We start from the raw sequence: 10,822 nt of genomic DNA, 5'->3' as shown, positions 1-10,822 counted from the left end.
CCATACCCGGGCTGCTGCGTGGTGGGGGCATCGCCAGGGCCTTGTTTGGGGCCTACTCCCCCCAGGCCTCAGGCAACCCTGGGGCTGGAACAGAGGGTGGGTGCCACCTGGGTTGTGTTATGAAGAGGAGGGACCCCAGGAAGCCATCCTGCATCCAGAGGGGTGGGGGTGGCAAGGACAGGGTGCAGACTCTGGGGCCCCTGGTAAGGTGAGAGGCCACGGGCCTGGGGGAGACGCCAGGAGGGTGGGCTGTCTGGAAAGCAGGGGTGCTCAGGGCGGATGCAGGGTGTCAGGGCACAGCACCCTGATGGCATCTGTGCCGGGAACTCTGTCCAAATGCCCGTCTCTTCCTCCCCCCGCCAAGTCCTGCCTTTGGCCCTGACCATCCCCATTGCCCTATTCTGGGGTATAATGGGGGTCACTTGGAATGGGCGCCAACCTGTGGCGGGGCAGCAACGGTTGGGAGGTGGAATGTGGCACTGCAAAGGCCCAGAGGCCCCCCGAGAGGTCTGGGTGGAGACCACAGCGTAGGGTCAGTGGGGCCGCTGGAGGGCCCAGCGGTAGCAGCACCCACCATGGGAGGGGTGCTCCCGGCCTGGGGACAGCCGCAACATGCAAGACACACAGTTCTGTAGGTGAGAGTAACAACCTTTATTGGAGTCGAGGGCCTGGGTGCCATCAGATAGTCAGAAGGCCACGTGCGCTGACCCTGTAGAACCCCCGGACAGCTCCCCCCAGCACTGCTGGGCCCACCACACCCTGCCCATGGCCAACGCCCCAGCACGCACTGCAGGAGGCCCAGGACGCCCTGCCAGGCCGCAGGGGGCTTGTGTTTTAAGGCAGTCGTTTGCAGCCTGGCACGGCCCGCACCCAGGAGCTCTGGGCAGCTAGGACCCCGTCTGGTTAGCCCCACTCCAGCCCCGCATCTGACCCCAAAGCCTCGGAGACCCTCTCCTGCGCCAGATAAAAAGTGCAAACACGTGGCTCTTCCCGCTTCTGTTAAGAAAAAACTGGTAAAAAAACAGGCAGGGAGTCTGTGGAGTCCGGCCTGGACCTCGGGCCTCTGGGGTCATGGCCCTGGGCTCCCGCAGGCAGAACCACGGCTGAGGCCTTATTGCTGTGTGCGGGGCTGGACCCCCGTGGCCCGCTCGGTCAGGGTCAGGCAGGAGAAATGCAGGCGGGGCTGTCTGGCTGGTTCCAACTGCCAGCTTCACCAATGCAGCATTTATTTTAAAATTAAATTAAATTAAATTAAAAAAGACAAACTGCGTCAGCAGGTAGTTTTCCGGGCTGGGCGCCAAGACTGCGCAGCAGCAGCGTCACACGGGGCCATTGAGGGCGGCTCCTGAGGGCGGCGGCCCGTCAGCCTGTCTGCAGGGTGGGGGGCATCGCTCAGGGCCGCGGTCCCCCCTCCGGGTTCCCCCAGCCCTCTCCCGGCCTGACCAGCTCACCTGTCTCTTGTCCCTGTCCCCAGGGCAGCAGCCATAGAAACGGCTGGGCTGGCTGGGGCTGCAGTGGTGACGGCCACCATGGGCCCTGGGGGGATGGCCACGGCCAGCACGGGGGAGACGGCCCGGGGCGTGGGGCCCGTCGCAGCGGGGGCAGCAGGCGCCTCAGCAGGGTCCAGGGGCGCCGCGCCGGGCGGCGAGCTAGGGGCACAGCCAGTCCTGCGCGGCAGACGAGCTCCGGTTACCCAGGCCCCCGCTCTGCCGCCCCAAGTTCAAAAGACTCCAGAGACCCCCCCGCACAGGAGCACTCACCCAGGGCTGCCTGTCCCTGCACCCCAGGAGGCCCCTGCCTGCTCCAGAACACCCCTCGGGCGCCCCCACAGCCCATGCCCCTCTGTGGACCATGTGGCCCATGGCCATTCCCTTGACAGCCACAGGCCACGTCTGCCCAGGGCGCGCCCACCCACCCCTGGAGGGGGACTGCAGGAGAGCGGCCTGGGGCCCAGGAGCGCCCAGCAGCCACACTCGCGTCCACTGCACGGCGTTACCCGCTGCCTCGCGAGGACTCCGGGAAGGCAGTGAGCACCGGGGGAGCCTGCAGACAAGCCTGGCTCGTTACCCACAATGGCCCAAAGTGTACCCCCCAAACCAAAGGACTTGCTTTCAGAACATTGCTGAGCGGGTTTCTGGGGGGACAGCAGTGGGGAGGGGGCGGTCAGGAAGGGAAGAAGCTGAGCCACGGATCTCCCCGGGCGGCTTGGCGAGAACCAGCCCCTCCTGATAGGAGTGCCTGCTCCCTCCCGGCTGTGCCCACGGCTGTGAGCTCAGCACCACGCTGGCAGGAGCTAGGCCCCAACGGACAGGCTGAGCCCAGAACAGAGGGTGGCTCCGAGGTGGCGGGGGAGCCAGGATCAGCCCTGTCCTCCCCACCTGCCCGGCACCCCTCACACGAACTCAGCTCTGCTGCTCCCCCGGCCCAGAGCCCTGCCGCCCACGTCCTGTCTCTGCACACGGCTCTCGCCGCCTGCCCAGCCTGGAGCCTCCATCCACAGTGGGTCCCACAGGCCGCGGGCCCGCCCTGAGCACAGAGTGGCTGCAGGGCTGAGCTTGCCGGGGGAGCGCCCCTGTCAGGGCCTGGGCCCAAGCGAAGCCCCAGACACCCTCGTCCTACCAGTCCAGCGAGACAGATGTGTGTGTCTGTGTGTGTGTGTGTGGCACCCGCGATGGGTGTGACTCTGGACTGGGCGCCCACCCCAGAGCGGCAGCAGCACCAGGGCCCCTGCCGCCCCCCCGAAGCCTGGCCACCCCTCCCGCGAGGCCTGGGGTGGGCTGGGCCTCACTAGCTCGGTGACCGCCCGTGGCGTCCCCTTAGAGGAAGGGGCTCCCTCCTGTCCACAGCTGGCCTCTGAGATGTCACAGGGCCATCAGGACGAGAGGGAGCACAGGTCCAGGCCTCCGCGCGCCCCCGGGAGCCCCTTGCCGCCCGCCCCACCGCTCACCTGGGGCCCGACACGGACAGTGGGGAGGCCTTCTGGCTGGGACCCACACCAACAGCCTCTGAGGCGGCAGCCACCTTCTGCTCATCCTCACGGCTGCTGGCGGCCACCAGAGGTGCCTTCCTGGGGACACACGTGCTCCAGGCACCAACTGCAAGACAGGGCCAGCGATGCCAGGTGAGGACAGAGCGCCGGTGTGGAGCGTGCAGGAGCTTCAGCCCACAACCCAGGGACACACCTGTCCCCCACACCCACTACTGTGCCGTGTGACGTGCACACGTGTGTGTCTGTGAGTTCACAGAACTGCAGAGAACTGTCATCCCCACAGGCAAGGCCACCACTCAGCCTGGTGGCTTCAAGTCTGTCTGATGGGGCTCAGGGCCAAGCCCTGCACAGGCCCCAGGACGAGCACAGGGTGGCACGGTGCGCCCCGCCATCTGCTCCTGGGAGGAGGCGGGCCAGTCCGGGGGCCTTGCCTGGAGGTGGGCCCTCCCCGGGTCCAAGCCCGCCATCACCAGGGGGTCCTGGCTGCCCCACCTCACTCCTCTGCCCGGAGGTGGCCCCCACTCACGGGCTTTCTCTGGGCCCTGGTTCAGGCCAGCCTGGGCGTCGCCGTGGCCACTGTCCACCGGGGAGCTGCACCTCGGCCCTGACTCAGAGCTGTGGATGAGGCCGACACTCAGCCCGAGCCAGGAGACCTGGTTTCAGGCAGCCAGGCACCCCTGCTCCCCCCAGCGCCCGCCTCACCAACAGAAAGGCTGGAAGTCGGTGAACTTGGCCCAGCCTTTCTCCTCCGGAGCAGAGGTGCTGGGGGAGCTGGCTGCCCACACACTGGAACCCACGTCCAGCGCCACTGCTGTGGCAGGGCTGGTGGCCATGGGAGTCACTGGGCCATCAAACATAGCCCATGGGGAGCCTGCTGGGGGAGACAGATGTCCACGTCCCTCGTCCAGCAGGCAGACTGACCCTGCCCTGGGGTCCAGACATGACTGACAGTGGAGGCCCCACAGCAGGGGGGTGGGTGCGCCTCCCCCAGTGAGTCCCGAGGACACGCACCCCACCCAGGACGGTGTGGCCGGAGGGTGGCTCCGGGCTCCACCCAGAGACTGTCAGGGTCTGAAGGCATCTGTTGCAGGGGTGAGGGACCAGGCCCTCTGTCTCCACGTCTCCACCAAGCCCCTGCAGCCCCATCACCTACCTTCTGAGCCGCCCTCAACGCGGGGGCCTTCCTGCCAGCTGGCGGCCTGCGGCGAGCCTGCCTGAGCTGCGTCCGCACCCTCGCTGGCACCCTGGCCTCGGCGCTCTGGGCCGTCCTTCGGGCAGCGCTCTGAGGCGTGGGGGGCCCCGAACCTGGGGGAAGAGGAGTCAGCAGCCCTCCCCGTGCTGGGGTGGGGCCAAGGCGGGGCAGGGCCGGCATGTTCGGGGGCCCACCTGGCTCTGGTCACGCGGGCCGCACGGTGTGTCTCCTCCTCCTCCCAGAGATCGTCGTCCTCGTCGAAGGGCTGGATGTGGTCGCTGCAGCAGGCCTCAAAGAGCGCAGCGCCAGGCTGCAGGAGAGTGCAGGTGGGCCCCGTGGCCTCGCGCCCGCAAAGCCTGGCCGCCCCCGAGAGCCCCGTGGACTCACGCTGTCCTCATCGGCATCGACGCTGAAGCTGATCTCCGCGATCCTGTCAAACGGGGCGCTGCGGGGACAGCAGGGACACTGTCACGTCCACCAGAAGGGGCGGGGGCACACGCTGCAGGCTCACAGCCAGGGCCCACTTGCCCGACCGCCCTCCCCTGAGGGCACCTCCAGACCCTGGGGTCACACGTGGCATCCAGCTGAGGAGACGGTGCGACAGCCTGAGCAGCGCTGACTGCAGCCCGGGGACCTGGCCAGGCCAAGCGGCCCCTGGCTCCCGCCCACAGGCACCGAGGACGCGGCAGGCACAGGCCGCTAGCTCACTTGACACTGTCGTCCTGCTCAGCAAACTCCTCGTCACTGAAGCCAAACTGGTCCACGAAGGTGGCCGTCATCTGCTGGACCTGGTACTCAGAGAACGCCTGGACGACAAGGCCGGCTGCTCTCAGGAGACACCCTCAGCGGCTTCTCCCAGCTCCTGCCCCCTCGGGTGGGCGTGCAAGGCAGCCACGTCCACACAGCCAACCACATCCCCAAGGGTCTCATGGACGCAGAGTGCCCGGGGGCCTCCCCTGGCCCCGCCTGCAGCTGTGATGACACGCAGGGCATGGCGCTGTGGGGACAGGAGGCCTGGCCACACGCACCTGCTGCAGGGACAGCTCATTGGGGAAAACGCCCTCCATGTCCTCATCCTCACTCGAGGGGTGAAGGTGGTGTGTGCTCACCTGCAATGGCCAGGGCGGGCAGGCATGAGCGGGCACCCCGCCAACCCCAGCCCTCTGCAAGGCAGCCCCGTGAGCCCAGGCCAGGCGGCGCCACGGGGCCCACACAGCTCTGCCTGGAGGCTGAGCCTGCTCACCAGGTCCACCGCGTTCCTGCGGTTGGCCTCCGACAGCGTCTCCTCCACGAAGCTCTCCCAGCGCCCACGGCAGTCCGCCGGGAGCCCTGTGGGAAGGCCACACACTGAGTCCCTGGGCCTCTGGAACCCCGCAGCAGCACATGCCCATCCTGGCCTCACAGGCCCGTGTTCCCGGGGAGCGCCGGCCCCGACGCCCACCCCCAACACAGGGCCGTCGGGGGCACGTGCCTCCAATGAGAGGCACTGACCCAGCCCACCAGGGACTGAGCGCCTCGCTTGTATCGGAGGCCCCCCAGCTGCTCAGCTCACAGCTGTCCCTGGGCTGTGGGGGCCTCAGCGGAGACCACCGTGGAGGCGACCTGGCGAGGGCACGGCAGGGGGCATGCCAAGGCCATACTCACGCACACGACCAGCTAGATATCGGCAAGGCAGCTTCCCACGGCCCGGCGGGCTCAGGGCCCTCAGACGGCACGTGGACCAGCCCACCCAGCGGCACGCACAGCCAGCCAGGGCTCCCAAATGGTGTGCGTCCCTGTTCGGCGTTCCCCAGTGCCCCCTTGCCCCGGGCCAGCCCTGTCCTCAGCCTCTGCGCCACAGCCCCTCAGTGCCCTCAGAATCCTGCCCTCTGGGCTGATGCCCCCACTGGAACCCACTGCTTGGGAGGTGCTGTTCTCCTCTCTGAGAGACCAGACGGTCTGCCTTCTCCCATCTGAACCCCCTTAGGCCCTCCCAGCTCAGCCCAGGACGTGGTGCTGGGAGCTGCAGAGTGGCATCCGGGACACGCAAGAGGCACGCGGCAGCCCCAGATGGAGAGGCAGCAGACCACGATGGGAGGGGGCCCCACAGGGCTCTGGGCTGCTGTTACGAACAGCACAGGCCTGGGTGCAGGGCTTGGCAGGGAACTGACTCAGGCCCAGGCCCACCAGGCATGTCACCCCCTGGGAGGCGAGCTGACTGTCCAGCAGCAGGGCCAGTCCCACCCGCTGAAGGCTGCACTGCAGGGGGCACCGCAGGCAGCGACGCCCGGGCCTGGAGGCGCTCACCTCGGAAGACCTCGCTGACCTGGCTCTGCAGGGGACCCCCCTCGAGGTTCTGCACCACCACGTTGGCGATCCGGGTGAGGTGGCCCATGTTCCCGCGCCTCATGCCGCCCGCCGCCCTAGGAGAGGGATCATCAGGTTGGCGGGGCCCCGCACTGCCCAGCCTCGCCCGCTGCCTCCCACAGGCCTCTTCCCCGTGGAGTTCGTTGAGCAGCATGTGCTTGGCACCATCGCCCCCGACTCTCAACCCCACATGGACGGAGGCCTGACACACCAGCATCGGGTCGGGGCCACGAGTGCTGCCCGAGGGCATCCCGGAACCCGGGGAGACTGAGGGCCAACGGGGAACCCAGCAGGGGCGGCTGTCCCCGCCCTGGCTGGCGGCCACCAGCAAGCCCACATGGCCCCGAACGCACAGCTCTTCCTCAACCTCTTATCTGCCCCCCAGGCAGCCCGACAGCAGAGGACGGGAAGACACAGGCTTTCCGCACTCAGAAAGGCGGCAGCTCTCAAGTCCCGGTGGGGACGGCACCTGCTTTCCACCGCGCTCTCTCTGCTCAGTCCAGTGACAGCCAGAGAGGACAGCAAGGGTGCTGATTCGCTGGGCCCCCCTGGCAGGGGAAGGGGGTCAGGAAGGCTGGAAGGAACCAGCCCAGAGGCGAAGCCGGACGAAGGAGGAGGCCTGTGGGCAAGCTGCTCAGGACACGGGAGAGCTGGGTTGAGGCGTCACACACCTGTCCGTCGCTTCCTGGGGCTCAGAGACTCCTCAATCAACAGCACTAAGCCATCTCCCGACACAGGTACACGCGTGCACCAACATGCACCACACAGGTGGAGACCCAGCACAGGCCTCCCAAGCCACCGCACCCGCGCCCAGGGAAGCTGGGGCAGCCCCACTGTGCCTGGGGCCCCAGCAGGACGGCAAGCATGAACCAGGGGAGGTTGCAGAGACCCCGCCCAGAGCAGCTCACAGGAGGGCAGAGTGGGAGCAGAGAGGGACTGGGGTGGCCCACTGGACCCTGCAGCCACACCAGGTACCCAGGCAGCCGAGACCTTCAAGCAGCGGGTGACGCCTGCTGCCGGTCTCAGAGAGGCCCCAGCCGATCAAAGGGACCAGAAGCCAGGAGGAGCAGGAAGGAGGCAGGGAGTGGCCTGGACGCTCTGTCCAGGGTTTGAGGCTTCTGTGAGCGCCATGGCTGGAGGCCAGCATGGGGACCTGGCAGGGTGTGGGACACAGGGCCGGGGTCTCCGCTGCTGAGCAGGCAAGGGAGGAAGCGGATGAGGGGCCCCGAAGCCGGGTGAGCAGGTCCCAAGGAGCAGGACCCTGAGTGCGGCTCAGGTGCGCCACCCGCCCACCCTGTGCCGCAGCCCCGCCAGCAGCACAGCTGCTGCCCTGGCAGTGGGACCTGTCCTCGGAAACAAACCCTCCATGGCAGCCCCGAGCCCCAAACGGGCCCCAGGGTGCTTACTGAATGTGGTCGTTGGCTTCCCAGGCCTCCAGGATCCTCTGGACCAGGCAACACTTCTGGAACAGCTGGGGACAGGTGGCAGCGGTCAGGTCAGCGGGCGGCACGCCCCGTCCGCCCACCCCCGGGCTGAATGGGCTCAGCAGGCAGCACGCGGACACGTCAGCCCCGAGCTCCCTGTGGGCACACCCAGCATCAGAACCCAGCCCTGTGGTCCCCACCACAGCCCCAGGCAGGTGCCACCCAGGGCCACCCACGACGGGATACACGTTCCACCCTGCCCCCTCCTCCCCGCCGCCGCCCGCTGGCCACCCCCCTGCTGTCCCTGTTCGGGACGGAGGCTGCTAGCCCAGGGCTGCCCTGGCTCCAGCCCTTCACAGCTCCCCCTGCCTGGAGAGTCTGTGCTGGGTCTGTCGCACCCGCACCCACATGCAGCCTCACTACCTGGGAGGGCCTGAGCAACGCCCGCCCCCCACGACACTCTCCCCACTGAAGCTGCCTTTGCGGTCGTCCAGGTCAGGCCTGCAGGCGTGGCCCCTCAGGACTCTCTCCCAGGCCTCTGACCACAGACCCAGGGGCCCCTTGCCCAGCCCCTCCCATCCCGGCCTCACATCACCCATGGGATGGGCGGTACGGCTGACTCCCAGGGCCCAGCGTGCACCACTGGGCTGCTTGGCTTGGGGACCATGTGCGCCATGTGCTGCTTTTTTCTCCCTTCCTTAGTGAGCACCAAGGAGCGCTTAGACCAACTCCCTGCAGGCCTGGCGCTCGCCACGCAGGGCCTGCAGCCCCCAGAAGGCCGGCCCCGGGGGCCTTGGGCTATTGGGAAAGACGGGACAGGAATGCAGAGCAGCCACTCTTTCCAGAGGCTCAAAGTCCCAGGAAGTCTTCTCATGAGAATCCAGACACATGTGCTCTTCCCCGGGCACCCCTGCCGCGGCAGATGTTCCATCTGGGGGCCACTTGCCCCACAGACTGGATGAGCCGACAGAGGCAGCACCAGAGCTCCTCGGCACCCCTCCTAGACCCACCACCCACAAGCTCTGGGGTCTGGCAAGTGTGGACGCTTTCTTTGTGACCTCCCGTCTCGTGGTTTAAAAGGCAGAGCAGCCCACCCACATCACGTGAAGGTTACAGAGAGAACACAAGGCCCACGGCACCACGTGTGCAGACGGCCCAGGTGGCACTCAGGGCACACAGGACGCACAGAGACAGGTGGGACACGGCAACGCACATGACCCCGGCTGCACTTACGTGGGTCACCATGGTGCTCTCGGGGTGGCTGCTGGCAGGCTGGGGGGTTGCTGGGTCCCCGCTGGAGGGTGGAGGCTCCAGCCCGGCCTCGGGTCCACTAGCTGTGGCTCTGTCCTCCTGGGCAGCATGGGACAGGATGGCAGCTATGCAGAGCTCCACTTGGAGGTGCAGGAAGTTATTCCAGGTGTACTTAAAAAACAGGTCCTGCAGAGACAGGGGACGAGGGATGCACCCAGGCTGTCTCCTGCGGGTGGAGCCTGAGGGGACCCTGTTGTCCAGCCACCTCCCACAGTCCCCCCCCCCCACCGCTGCCCACACTATCCACTCCTGCACTGTCCTGTCCCCCAGGCTCTGTCCCCCTCCCACTCCGCCCAGATATCTGGCTGCAGGGCTTCTAGCAACTTCTGCGAAGAACCACCTGCATCCCCTCTCCATCGAGCCCAGGCCATGCTTCTGTCTCTAATCTCTGCTCCTGTCTGACTGCTTCCTGTGGGTTTGTTTTCCCGTCCTAAGTGAGAGGCTTGGCCCACGGCGGCTCAGCCTTGTTCCCTCTCTTGTGCGTCTCCATGAGGCTGCGAGTTTCCTGTAAAACCACCTCCGCTACATGATATACGTTTTGCTGTCGTATTTTTAATCATCCTTCTTTTATGATTTTATCTTTGACCCACAAATCACTAGGAGCGTAAGCAATTCACCTCCTGGGGGGCTGTGAATAGGTGACGTGTGGACATTCCCCAGGGGGCCTGGGTTGGAAGCCCCTAGGGGCTGAATGGGCAGCACTTCCCTTGTGGGGCCTCCTCCAGACCTGGCTGAGGTCAGCAGGCCTCACCGGCGGAGCGGAGGGCAGGCACCCTTACCCATGCCCTGTGGCCACCTCACACCCAGCAGGGCCCACGGCAGCCCGCGCCCAGACCCCCTGCTGCCCACACAGAAGGAAGCCAGGTGCACGGGGTGGGGAGACGGGGCAGGGAAATGGGGTACATGCCACCCCAGGGTGTGGATTTGGGGCCTTCTTCCAGGCCGGGGCAGGGAGCTGGATAAAAGGAGGCGGCCTGTGGGCCTGCACAGCTCTGCTCCAGTGACGCAGTCTCCAGGCTTCACGTCCTCTGCCTGTGTGACCTTGGGTGACAGGGAGGTTGCTTCATCTTCAACAGGGTCAGAACCACCTCCGCACACAGTCCACACGACTTCACTGGTGAGTTCCAGCAGACATTTACAGAGGAAAGAACACCACCACTCTGCTTGAGGCTTCCCAAAGAACTGAACGGAGGGGGCACATGCCACCTGCTCTGTCCTGCGGCCAGCATGCTGACACCAGCCACCACGGGGGAGGAAACTACCGCCCCACATCCTGACGAGCACCGAGGCGGAAACCTCCACGGCGACAAGCAACGCCGCAGCGGAACGACGACACACCGGAGCAGGTAAATCCCCAACACAAGAAAGGCAGTGTGACGTGCCACAGGAAAAGAACACAGGGACTAACCCTACACACCCAGCTCGACCGACACTGAAGAAGCATCTTACAAACTTCAGTGCATTTTCTCGGGAAAAACACTTAATAAGCTGCACAGTGACAGATGAAAACAGTCTCTGGTGGTGAACACGCACAGGAGCACAGAATTAAACACACACACA

At 66.4% G+C, this 10,822-nt stretch overlaps 1 protein-coding gene across 7 annotated transcripts in view; it reads right to left on the bottom strand.

Annotated features, from left to right (window-relative positions):
- Window positions 1-975: 975 nt before the first annotated feature.
- PPP6R2 (protein phosphatase 6 regulatory subunit 2) overlaps window positions 976-10,822 on the bottom strand; it is a 61,487-nt gene continuing 51,640 nt past the window's right edge. For 4 of the 7 annotated variants that reach the window (XM_088837594.1, XM_088837595.1, XM_055396708.2 and 1 more), the window contains 14 exons: window positions 9,185-9,388; window positions 7,934-7,998; window positions 6,468-6,583; window positions 5,425-5,510; window positions 5,210-5,290; window positions 4,890-4,987; window positions 4,569-4,626; window positions 4,376-4,491; window positions 4,143-4,294; window positions 3,692-3,863; window positions 3,516-3,604; window positions 2,948-3,095; window positions 1,452-1,667; window positions 976-1,367 (listed from right to left, as the gene is read on the bottom strand). In XM_088837594.1, coding sequence (XP_088693720.1) covers window positions 1,271-1,367; window positions 1,452-1,667; window positions 2,948-3,095; window positions 3,516-3,604; window positions 3,692-3,863; window positions 4,143-4,294; window positions 4,376-4,491; window positions 4,569-4,626; window positions 4,890-4,987; window positions 5,210-5,290; window positions 5,425-5,510; window positions 6,468-6,583; window positions 7,934-7,998; window positions 9,185-9,388 — 1,698 coding nt within the window. In that variant the 3' untranslated portion in view covers window positions 976-1,270. Of the gene's footprint in view, window positions 1,372-1,451; window positions 1,668-2,947; window positions 3,096-3,515; window positions 3,605-3,691; window positions 3,864-4,142; window positions 4,295-4,375; window positions 4,492-4,568; window positions 4,627-4,889; window positions 4,988-5,209; window positions 5,291-5,424; window positions 5,511-6,467; window positions 6,584-7,933; window positions 7,999-9,184; window positions 9,389-10,822 lie in introns of all 7 variants that reach the window. The other 3 variants (XM_055396710.2, XM_088837596.1, XM_055396709.2) reach the window with 3 other exon arrangements.

This window comes from Moschus berezovskii, chromosome 6 (assembly GCF_049115385.1).
Source record: "Moschus berezovskii isolate FMDL1 chromosome 6, NW_MosBer_1.0, whole genome shotgun sequence".
Lineage (NCBI taxonomy): Eukaryota > Metazoa > Chordata > Mammalia > Artiodactyla > Moschidae > Moschus > Moschus berezovskii.
Note: the sequence above shows the minus strand (reverse complement) of the source record. Positions and strands in the feature narration are given on the sequence as shown.